Source organism: Parasteatoda tepidariorum, chromosome 10 (assembly GCF_043381705.1).
Source record: "Parasteatoda tepidariorum isolate YZ-2023 chromosome 10, CAS_Ptep_4.0, whole genome shotgun sequence".
Taxonomy (NCBI): domain Eukaryota; kingdom Metazoa; phylum Arthropoda; class Arachnida; order Araneae; family Theridiidae; genus Parasteatoda; species Parasteatoda tepidariorum.
The window spans coordinates 61808495-61821780 of NC_092213.1; the positions used below are offsets into that span (position 1 = coordinate 61808495).

General features: G+C 27.1%; 1 protein-coding gene across 2 annotated transcripts in view; it reads right to left on the reverse strand.

Annotated features, from left to right (window-relative positions):
* Positions 1 to 216: 216 nt before the first annotated feature.
* Positions 217 to 13286, reverse strand: part of LOC107442078 (zinc finger protein AEBP2) — a 36846-nt gene continuing 23776 nt past the window's right edge. For both annotated transcript variants that reach the window (XM_043045388.2, XM_043045389.2), the window contains exons 5-6: positions 9946 to 10013; positions 217 to 6105 (exon numbers count right to left, since the gene is read on the reverse strand). In XM_043045388.2, coding sequence (XP_042901322.1) covers positions 5949 to 6105; positions 9946 to 10013 — 225 coding nt within the window. In that variant the 3' untranslated portion in view covers positions 217 to 5948. The remainder of the gene's footprint in view (positions 6106 to 9945; positions 10014 to 13286) is intronic.

Here is a 13286-nt window from a genome sequence, read left to right on the forward strand (position 1 = left end):
TACTAAAATAGTAGTCAGAAGCTGGTATTCTTTAGGGGCCATGGCACGTCCCAGTACCCAAGATTTTTTCAATCCCTGTGTTTAATCATTAATAGTAATAAAATAGCTAAAGCAATTGGTATAATTATGAGTTTGCTAAATCGGTGCAAGTAAAGGCAATTCTTGATTTTTTAAAATAAAAATAATCTGATTTCTTCAATGTGAATAAAATTATGATTTTAAAAGTGATTTCCCTTTTTTTTATTTTTAACACAGAAATGAAACATAATAAAAAATCTACAGTAATTTTTTAAAGTTTTTACAAAGTACAGGCAACGAAGCTTTCATCAGAAGTAAAGCTTCTGCACAACATGCCAAGCAAATTAGAAAATTATCGATTTTTAATTACATAATGATACATCAGTCATAATTTTTACCCCATTTGGTTGATTTTTTTTATACTAAATAGAATGAAATAAATATAAAAAAATATAATAAATCTAGAGAAAATAAAGATGAATAAAATTATGTACAGGATTAAATATACAATTGTAAACAGAAAAGAAAAAAAAATGATTAGAGTTAATCATCCACCTGGAAAAATGTAATCATTATTTACAGAAAGAGAACACAATTCATTGATATGGCAGTGACATTACAAGAGAAATTTCATAGGCTGCTAATACATCAAAAGCCATTAACAATAATGAACACATTGGCAGTGTAACTAGAGGTGAGTGTGAAACAATATGCGGTATTTAACAATATGTGGTTATGGTCATGAGGTAAAACAAGTTTCATAAATTCTAACCAAAAAATGACTTTTTATACAAATTTATTATATTAAAAATATAAGAACACATAAATTATGCCAAAATTAAAGATGATTAATTATTAAAAATAGGATTACTAAAGCCAGACAGTTAAAAATAAGAAATTAATTTATTATTGTCTTGTACAATGACTTTTTTATATTGCTATAAGGATGAACAATAAAAGAGCTACTACTGAAGTTGAATTGCTACTTTAAATGCAAGTAAATCATTATAATAAATTATAATGCTATATAATTTTAAAAGCAGCTGCAGTTATTGCTTTGAATAAATGTTAAAAAATATTGCTATTTTTTGATATCCTGAATATTTTGGTACTTTATTTTCAAGGTTTGACTATATTTTGCTTACATATTATCAGTAATAATTGAGTTTGGATTTAAATTGTAAAAATGACACAAATTCTTACATGTAAGAGTTTATCAACACCAGATATACTATGTATTAGTCATGTAGTAGTGTATTTTAGCAATTTTAATTCATTTTTTCATAGCCACCAAAGTTCACTCTAATTTCAAACATACATAAAAATGTTTATCATGTTAGATCAATATAAAAGAGCTTGTTAATGTTTATGTTACGAAAATCCAGACAATTTTATTTTAATTCATCTCGAGAAAAAAAACCCATACGGATTTATAATGAAATCGAGTTTCATGAAATGTTTAAGCCTCTAAGTAATATGGATTTTTGAAGTTATATTGTATAATCTATTATCACTATTTAATTTGTTTTAAACACACAAAAAATTCAAGATTGTGTAAAAAAAAAAAGCATAAAATATTCTCAATAATACAAGGCATTTATTAAGCATGTGAGTACGTCCACAACATGAAATACTTAAATAAACTATTCATATTTAAATACTGTTATTTATATAGAAAAAAATTTAACTCTCTGGCTCCAGTGTATAAAATATCACAACTAAAAACACCAAAAAACAAAAAAGTAAATTCATACAGAATGAAAAAGTATGGATATGGCTTGAATAAATTAAAGGTGATATATTATGAATGAACACACATTTGGTTTTCACTAAAATTTACTATTAGAAGTAAATGAATGACTATAATATGATTGTAGGTTTTGAACGAAAATCTATGGAGTGAACACAGACTAGGCATTAATGAAGATGATTTGATAGGTTTCAGGTTGTAACATTTGAACATTAGATGTCTTCGTACAAGGTGTTTCAAAAATGGTAAAATCCCATATACTTTTAGAAACAAATACCAAACTGGATCCAAACTAACACCATTTCATGATATTTCCTTTTTTTAAAGTTTTTTTAAGCTATTTTTATGTTACAATTTAAAAATCACATATGTACATTTCAGAAAACCTCGTAGATCTTGCGGGTTTTAAACCAAACAAGAACTTGTATAAAAATGCAAAACAGTTTATAAGAAATAAGTAATTTCTAAAAGATAGCTTCAAAATGCACAATCATTTTGTGCTATATGAAATAAAGCTACCCCACAAAAGCCAGTTGTGGGCCAAGTAAGTCAGGGGGTTTAGGGTTCCGTAATTTCAAGACCAATAGTATGGCGGGGGCAGTGTGATCAACATTGCACGCCAACCACCTTTACTTCCCAGACCAGCTGGTACTAATCGATCTGAAATTGAGTGGATTTCAAGTTGCCACCTTGAATTGAACTTCGCTCCTACACGATTTCATGCCTTAAACCAATCAAAGCAGATCCTCTGTTAAAAACTAAAATGTAAAAAGACTTAAATATATTTTACTGGTTTATATTTTGGGATATATATAGAGATTGCATCAGTTTTGAAACACTCTGTATTAATGCATAGTTAGTTAATAGGCATTTAAAAAAAAACTAAAACAATGTAATATAAATGAAGCGGTGGGTACAGTAAGCCAGAATTTCTTAGATTTAAATGTTACAATTATTAATGAAGTCTAAATAGTTCAATTATTATAATACTACTATATAAATAGTATTACAATATAATTTCAAATTAAAAATTAAGATAGTGAAAATAACTTAGAATAAGAATTAAAGGAAAAATGTGAATCATCTGATTTTAATTCCTTAAGGTTTGAAAATTAAAAAATAAATAAAAGATAAAAAGAAAAGAGAACAGATTAATATTCATGACAAAGTTATTTATAATGAATGAATTAAGAAAAGGGTAAATTCACAATAAAATAATTACTAGACAAAAAATTCTCAAATTATTTTTAATCAATGCCTCAATTGAGCCAAAAATGAGACAAATAATGTGCCCAACTCTTTTAATATACACATTCTTAAGGCAAAGCATATAAGTGCTGATTTTTTATTTATTTTCTTAAAAAAAGAGGGATTTTCTATATTTATACAAGAGATTGAACACCAAATAATTAGTATTATTCAAGGGTCGCATTTCATGCGAATAAAATTTTGATGAGAAAGGGGACTAATTTATTTGATCTACGAAGTACAGCAATTTCCAGAAGAAATGCTGCACCCAAGGAAAAAATCGGCAAAATTTTCAATAAACATTGTATATGTCATATTTACTTAACATAGTTTATTAAATTCTATTAAAGAGAAAAAAGACTTTTAAACAACGAACCTCCATACTTTTGCAGTGGCGTACTTTTCCTCGATTTACTTCTGCAAGTATTTTATATTTTGGTATATCAATATAATTACTTCTATGTTTAAAAAATAAATAAAATTTTAAGTAGAAATTTTTTAGCAATAGAATAAATCTACTACACTAAAATATGAAGTCCGAAAAATTTAAATGAAAGCTAGTTAACGCAAGCACTATTGCAAAATGCGTTTCTGAAACAAGAATATACTTATAAGAAAATTTTGATTAATAAAATTGGCTACCTTTCTTTCAGACACTATTAGATGCCTCACTTTTAGATAGGATTTATATTTTCATAGCCTAGTAAAAAACTGGATAAAACATATGAACTATCTCAAAAAGTGTTGTTCTAAACACTGATCTAACTTTGACAAGTTAAAATAACTTTTTCATGACAATAAAGAACAGTACTGTTATTATCTTAAAAACATTAATCATTAATAAAAAGAATGAACTAAAATAAAATAAAAATTGAAACAGAATATATATAACATACCAAGATTGCAATTTTACTTTATTTCATTTTAGTATAGACACTGTTTAAATAAATGTATTTATTGTTAATAGAATTTGTGATGCTGGAAAACTGAGCGATACAAATGAAAAAGTGTAATTTCTCAATCGTATTCAAACATCTAAGAAATAACTGGCTTTTTTTTTTTAAATGCAAAAATATTTGTACTATTTATCACAGATATTTTATGAATCTATTAAGAATAAATAAAAGATTCTGCAGTCAGAAAAGTTTGCATAATTTCAAAATTACTTAGAAATTATAGACTTTTGATAGTATAAGCAACAAGACAGTTTTTGTATTAACGCTGGTTATTAATCTAAATTGTAGTTTTTTCAAATCACATTTACAATTAACTTAAAAAATTAAGCTAACAAAAAATTTTCAAATCTTTTTTTCAAACAACAATCAATATGATACATGAACCTGCTTTGTAGGAATAATATTTACATTTTATGCTATAATTCTTTTAACAGGAGAAATATATATACATCAAAAAATAAAGGTTTCAAAATTAAAATAATGCTGAAAAACTTTTCATTACAGTTGAAATTTAAGATCGATATGTTTAAAATTTGATATAAGAATAACGCTTGAAAAAAAAAATATATATAAGGGCTTCATTCATTATAGTTCATCTAGTGAAAAAATATCTTGAAAGAAAAAAGAAAGAAAGACAAAACCATATTTACATGCAATTTCAAACCAGAAAAAAATGCACATCCAAAAATAAAATCATATAATAACAGAAATACACCAAAAGTAGAAATCAACAACCATTTCTTTGAATTAATTTTTAGTGAATAAAAGACACATGCATTTTCTTACACACAATAATAAAAATCTTTTATAATATGTATACTACATGACTAGACTTTGTAATCCCAACTATCCCCAATCAGCAAGATAATAATAAATAAATGATACTAGAGCATGCTTGCAAAAAAAGTAAAATGAGAAAGAAAAGTAAAATTATGGGCATTAAAAACTAATATTTTGTTGCTTTGTATTAGCTAAAAATAATGGTCAGGAATATTTTTATAATAAAGGATTGTTTGCTGTTACAAATTATTTCCTCCTCTTTAGTTTTGTTGCACATAAAGATCCAAATCTCTGTCGTTCGCAGGTGACATTTCACCTTAAAAAAGATTTAGCTCTGCTTAAAAGTTATTCTTGAAATACAAGTAACTTCTTAAATGTGTTCTAAAATTATTTAGATGTTGAACACTATTTGGCCATAAGCTTAAGAGATTTAAAACTTGCTTGTTTCATTAAAAATAAATTAATTTAGAACTATATAGAATACAAATAGAAAAGAACAAATAGAAGAGAACATAAGAAATTGTTCTAGTTTCATTAATTTTAGTAAAAAAAAAAATATGCCTGCCTTCTACTCTGTATATTCTAAAAAATAGTAAATATTTAAATAAGAAATAGTAATAATTACTAGTTTCTATTACTTTCCTTTTTCAAAAAGATTTTGCAAACTTTTATATTTTACTTTTTAAATAAAATATGTAAAAAAAAAAGTTTAAAAAGTTTTAAAGAAAAATTTCCCAACGAGAAAGTTAATATGAAAAAAAGTGCATTGAGTTGGTGCTGAAAACTAAATTTTTTAAAATTGCACACTGTTTTATAAAGACCCAACTGCAGAATCTTAAATAATGTATATTATTGTTACCAGATTAAATGCAAGAAATCTTCACAGCATGAAAAATAACAAATGTGTATCTTTTTTCTTCTTGTGGAGAGAGAACAATTCTTTCAATGAAAAAGACACAAAGGCACTGATTATTATCTCCCCTAAAAATATTCACTTAGCAGCCAATCTTATTATTGTGTGCCTTCCTTTTATTTAATTGCTTATCAGATGAAAGTGTGAAATTTAATTTTACTAATTTGGGATAAAAACACACTAAAATATAGTTTTTGTATAAGCACAGTGAATGTAAGTTTTCAATGCATGGCACTTGCAGGAACATGTTTTTTCTCTCGCTGAATAGAAAATGAGAAAAAGATCACTTTCGGCGGTGCTTTACCCGTGGAGGTTCATTGCTTGTTGCACCATTAGTTGGCAGTGAGTCTAATGATGTGCGGATATCTGGTGGCAGTGATGCATAGGAAATTCTTTTGTACTTGATGGCAGATTTTTCAGATACCCACAAATCTGGTAAGCTGGGAAGAAAAATTATACTACAGAACAAAACATATATATATATAAAGGCAAATGTAAAAGAAATATATGGATAAATCACAATATTAATATTAAAAAGGGTATCGGAGGTGCAGGACGCTACAAGCAACGAAACTACTGAAGGTGTTAGGACCGGGTGATTCATCGGTAAAACTGATGCTATGCAATTATCACTAATCCGATGTCTGGGCCATGACAGCCTGGTTCGTAGGGAGTTGGACTCCTGTTCGTGAGAATGCGAGTTCGAATCCAGCCAGCCGAAGAATCCCAGTGTTTTAAATGGTGACTGGTGCACATTAAATCTGTCGCAATCACAAAGTTCTCCAAGAACCCATAACAAAACAATACGTCTGGAGGTATTGATCCAGGAGTTCTCTTGTCTTCTGGATTGGTTTCAAAATTACAAGGCTACGGATTTGAACATTGGTAGCTGTAAACTCAAATTTAGGTCGGCTGTTCAATGATGGTTATTAAAAAAAATAATAATAATAATCCGATGTCTGGATAAACGTTTTTTTTAAATATTAGAAATTACTTAATGTCAAGAGCATTTCTCTCTGATCACAAGAGAAAGTGATTACCATGGTGTATTATCGTTATCTTTCCCCATGTTTCTGTTCGGGGTATTTAAAAAAAGATATCCACAACAATGATGAACAAAATAACTCAAAGAAGATTTACAACTTGTACCATACAAAAAACAACGAATTCAAGGTCTTATCAATGCATAAAAGCATACTAGAGTTAAAAAGAGCGAGACATTATTAGCACAACATCTTGCAAGATGTTACGTCAGCATGGGCTGTGACAGTCTCTTTTCTGATGATAAAGTTTTTATCCTACAAGACAGGCACAACCAGCAAAACAGTATGTACAGCAAGTCTTGCCGAAAATCCAAAAGAAAAATTGGCAGTAAAATGATAACAAAATGCATTGAAAGTGGTGGTATGGGGGTGCTATTTCCCAAAAAGGAAAGCTTCCACTTCTTTTTATCTAGGAGTTAAAACCAACTTGGGGTACTACTCGGAACAAGTCTTGAAAAAGCATTTGATTCCTTCTGATTTATTTAGAGGGCAATCATATTGCTCTCAACAAATCTCAGCACCCACCCACGAATCAAAAAAGGTGCAGACATGGTTCTGAAGCAATTTGCAAAATTTCAATCCACTTGATTATTTTATGTGGGGGTATATGTTAATGGTGAATAAAAGATGAAAAATGCACCAAAAATATAATCTGGTTTCCACCATTTTTTTCAATAAATATCATAGATCAAGATAGATGCAACAATGACATGTTTTTACACAAATATAAACTGATGATAATATAAACATTTCACAATAAGAGAATAAAAATTTAAAATAAAAAACTTAAAGCAAATTTTTGATAAAAATTCTGAATGTATAATCTTATGAATGCATACCAGACTTCATGTTAAATTCTGCATGAGACTGCAATATACATTTCTTATGATCAATGCAAAATAATCCATATTTCACATACTTTTTGACCTTAGATTACGACCCTTGAAGATAAGAATTTAGAAGTCTTCTAACTATTCTTTCATTGAAAGAGAATTCAAGAAGTATTGAACTTAATGTGTGTCAACATCAAAAGATTGAATGGTTTTAATGATTTTTTTTAAAAACTTTTGCTAAATTAAATTTCTCTTGTTAATGAAAACATCATGTTGGACATTTGTTTAGGAAGAGTTTTCGTGTGTTATTCTTTTTCATTTCATAAATATGCGAACACTATAAAAAAGAATAAATGAAGATTTTGAAATTGCGTATTCATTACTTTACAATTCTATTTAACATAATGGATTTTTATTATCTAAATGTTGTATTGGTAATGTATGTAAAAGATTGAGTTTCCCTTTGCTTGTGAAAATAANCAAATATTCTCGTTTCCCTCGGTAAATCCGAGCTCGTTATAAACGAGTTCGACTGTATTAGTAATGTATGTAAAAGATTGAGTCTCCCTTTGCTTGTGAAAATAACATATAAATGTCATACTGCATTATTATTTAATGACATTAATTATCTATATACATTTTAGAACATAGATATAAATTTACTTAATGAAATAAATATTTCTTGTTTGCTTTTTCTCATACAAATTTTAATGAAAAGGAGCAAGATAAATTTAAGACAATATCTTTTTTTCCAATTAAAAAAATTTTTTGAATAAAATAAAAATATAAAAAGGACGAAAAATGTCAAATTGGCTGCATACATATCTACGTATAAAATAGTAAAAAGTGTTTTAGTAGTATACTAATGATTCATAAATAAATAAAGAATAAAACACTCTTTCTGGTAATTTATTCTAACGAAAAAATCTTTAAACAAAACAATATGCTTTAATGCAACAGCATTAAGTAAAATAAAACATACTTTCTTCATATTGTATGTGAATTTTGAATATTATTTTGTTAAAATTCTTTTTTATATAAATGTTGTCCTTAGAAACTATTAGAATCATAACATACTGCATGCTTGCAGTAAAATTTAATAATGCTGATAAGGAAAAAAATTCTAAAAATAAAAAATAAATAAAATATAAAAATTAGTATAACACCTCATTCCTATTTAATTTTTTGATTTTCGCATGAATCTATTTACCAAGATGGAAAAAACATTAAGAGAAACTTTGATCTTAACTCACACAATTACAATATTTAACGAATTTTAAAAATTATCAAAACATGCAAATTATAACTATCGATTTAATTTTTAACTTTTTTCTAAATAGAAAATTAAATTATTAAAAAAAAAAATCTTACAAAAACCAGGATTGGTTAATTTAAAAACTGTTTGGTTCAAAGTTACCTCAGTTTAAACCAACTTCACTGGGAACAAAGTTAAAGACAATCCTATCAATTTTTAATTTTAAAACATGATCAAGACCACATTTTATTACAAAATAGTTACAGTATTTCTGAATCTAAAAGTTTATCTTTAAGTATTCTAATTAGGACATAAACAAGATATTTAAAGACTAATTCAGATTCTTTTTAATGGAGTAATTTTTTAAAATAAAAAAAATGAATAAATGAAGTAAATCTATACAGAATATTAGTCAACCTGCAGTTAAAGTAAAGTATTAGGTAACACAATTAATTTTGTCACCTCAATCTTATAAAAAAATATATATATATCTGAATTCGAAATGATTAAACATGTTTATTTTAGCCTTATTTTTTTCCTTCAAATAATCCCTCTCTTTTTATTCAATAAATTTGAATCAGTCATTTGAACTGATAATTCATTTATAAAAAACAATCATTAATGTGATATTGTTAGAAATATATTATAATTTATTTTTAATAATATCAATATTGCAATAGTATTTATAAATTATAACTAATTAACTAAAATTTTTGAAGTATCTTCTAAACTTTTAAAGTATCTGATTTAAATAAAGAGAACCACACTAAAATAAAATAAAACAGATTTTTAACATTTATTTACTATTTTTCTTTTAATCACAAACACTGCTCTAAAGTTAAGTTTCACAAATTCACTTAAATGTTACTTAACAAGCTCTTCTGCAAAGTAATTTAAATATTGTTGTACCCTGTGATTAAGTGCCTAGAAGAAGTACCTACAGCATAAATTTTTACCCACTAATAATGAAAGCAAAAAAAAAGTTTTTAGCTTTTTTGGTAAAGTAGGACTGAAGCCCTTTTATACAGTGATTCAATAAAAAATTAACAAAAAAACATTTAATTAGCTTGATTAAAAATATACAATGAAAATAATCACTAAAAGTTCCTTTTGAAAAGGGGAAAAAAATAATAACTTAAGCATACTTACATATTTTCAGGTATCCAGTGTAATAAAACTTTTATGTTTCCAGATTTTTCTGTTCTTATTGCTTTGACCTAAAAATATAATAATTGTAATTACTGTTTAATTGTATAAAAATTTTGAAGCAGAAAAATAAAATCCATAAAATTTAACCTCTTTAGCACTTTTTTTCTTCTTCTTCTTAAATTTGGGAAATAGCTGTTATTAACTTATTAAAATAGATTTACATAAGGTATCTGAGATATATCTTATGTAGTTAATAGCATTTTCTGCATACTACTTAACTTCGTGAACACCAATATGAACATTGAATTTGATAAATTGCATGTCATCATTTGATGATATGCAATACAATACCATCTAAGAGGTTAAATTAAAATAACTTAAATAAAATGACTGTTTCGAAAACTACGAACAGGGTGCGTAACCAAATTATTCAACAAAAAAATAAGCACTTTTGAAGCACTTTTCAAGCACTCAAAAAATATTTTCAAGCACTTTAAAAAAATATCATGATTAGGCAGGGTTGGAAAGTTTTTGACAATTGACGGTTTTGTCTTGTTTTAACTGTCACGTAAAAAAAAAAAAACTTTTGGCATTGTTTTTGAAATTTTGAATCATGTAAAATGAATGATGTATTCATACGCTACGGACTGACAATACAACGAAATGCATTGGGGTTGAATTAATTGTGAAAACGTTGAATAGAACAAATGAACTGTGTCTTTTTGCATAATTCGAAGCGAAAATCAACATGGTAAGGGGAAAATCTCATACTGAAAAAGGGAAAATTAAGCACTTTTTAAAAACACCCAATGAAAAAAAGCACCTTTAAGGGCTTTTAAAAAACGAAAATAAGCACCTTTAAGCACTTTTTAAAAACGCTACGCACCCTGTACAAAGGAAAGAAAACTTAATAATACATAAAATAAAAGAGATATGAAAAAAAGAAGAAACAGAAGACTTAATATTTTTCAGTGCAACATTTCTGTGCACTTGGTACAAAGAATGATAGGAGTATGAGCATACCATTGCAGCTTTTATTTAGAAATACAAATCATGCAAGTTAATCTATAACATGAAAGAAGACAACTAAATATTCGTTTCGAGTGTGTTAGGTGTAAATTCTCCAGAATAGAGAGAGTTTAGAGTTTATCTTTTCTTCTGAAGAAAAGAGCCCTAAAAATAATTCAGAAGTACATTAGATGCATGAAAAAATTAAGAAAGAAAATATTATTTACAAATTTAATCTAGATAAAAAAGAACTTTTTGCAATAATTAACATAGATGCCAATCCATATCTAAAAATGCCACTTATGCTCAATCCTACACTCTCAAAACGTGGTGAGAATCTATTTCCTTAGAAGTATGCAAAAAAATTATATTACATGAGTGAAAAAGATTTTTAAACTAAAACATTTTTGTAATTTTTGTACTTGCAATATTTGCATGATTGGCCATTGATGTACACAAAGTTATGTTCACAATAGTTTTGAAAATTTAATAATTTTTATGAACTGGCACCTATGTCAATATAAATCATGAAATTGTAGAGCCAGTAAAAAAAAATTGAATTTATTATTTCAAGTACATTAGTTTATGCTTAAATATGCACCATAATAATTTTCTAAGTTCTTAGTTTTTAACCTTTTGCAGCCCCTAATTTTTTTTATAGGTGATCACAATGGTCGAATACGCCTTCTAGGGAGAAGACTGGTTCCATGCATTTGGCCCTTCCCTCTCCTCCTCATTTCAGTTGTATAGGAATGTACTACAATATTTTTCCTTTTCTTAATATTTTTCATATTTAATTGCTAAAAATATTTTTTAAAATTTCCATGACGCTTTCTTTTAGAAATATGTTTAATGTAGTTTTTAGTTCCATACAGTTTCTTAACTTAAAAGATTTTAATCTATTTGAAAATCAAGACAGAAACTAACGTACTTCCTTCAACTATGACTCTCCACGTGATAATGGTGAAAGCATGCAAAGTGTCGCCATAGGTAGAGAGTTCTGCTCTACGCCACCCGTAGCCCATTTCGATCGCCAAATGTAACTGTTTTCAGATTGGTAATCAGCAATTATTTTAAGAAAAAATAAATATATAAATAAACTCAATAAATCTTTAATTTCTCATTATTTTTTTTATTCACTAAATGTTATCAAAGTTGAGGTTTAAGCTAAATGTTCATTCTTAGAGCCTAAGAAATAGCTGCATAATTTATCTTTTTTAGCACTGATGCTTTATCCTAAGTTTGTTAGAAATTTTTATAGATCTTTATTCAGTAAAATAAATAGAATTTAATTCACAAATTAAAAATTACAAAAATTTTTTTTTTACCATAGAGCAGGGGTGGCGAATCTTTATACACCAACGTTCCATTTTTTCTAAAAAATTGTTTAATTTGGTCATAGACGCGTATAACTGAGACATTGCTAAATGTATTCTTTTTCATAGTAAATGAAGAGTTTAGAGTTGATAGTATTTAGTGTTATTATTTTCCCAATAATCACGAAGTCAAAATTGTTTGACGGCGCGTAATTCAACTTAAAGTAACATCAGTGTGACCTCTGTTGTTGCAGATTAGATGACAAATAACTTATATTAGTTTGTAAGATGTTATTTTAAGCAGGTCTGTTGATTTTTTTTTTGATAGTTATTTATTGTTAGCTTGTTTTTTATGTTAATTAATTGTTTTTTGGCATTAATTCGTAATTTTTTGTTAATAATTGTTTATTTTTTTATGTTTGTTTTTGTGAATTTTAATTTAATTGGTAAATTGCTTCACAGTGAACTTCGTGATCGGTGGCATGCCCAAAATATTATGTGGCGTGCCATAAATGGCACGCGTGCCATTGGTTCGCCATCCCTGCCATAAAGGTTGTAATGAAATATTTCTATTATGAAAATTTTTCATTATTCTGTTAAATTAAGTTTTAGTCTTAGCTCCCAAAGCAGGAAGTGCTCAAAATTATGTATTGTTTTTGTCAGTTTACGTTTGGGAAAAACTATTCACATCCATATCATTTCAGAAGTACTTATGTTCCCATCCGGATATAAATTAAAATTGAGTTATTTATCTTTGATGATACCTGCATGACATTTATAATTATTAAAAGTCTTATTGTAGAACATATGAAATAAATCTGCTTCTGGGGTCTTAACAGAGTTTTTTTTCTTCTAAAACTTGAGGTGCATTTCATTTTCTAAATTCAAACGAAGCAATTTCAGCAAATTCAATTTGTGAATGCTCTAATCCTTTCTATCTATAACCATAAATGCTGTACCACAAAAGAAGAAAACATTTTACTGAATTGCAGCTGACGCACAACATGTAACACTTCT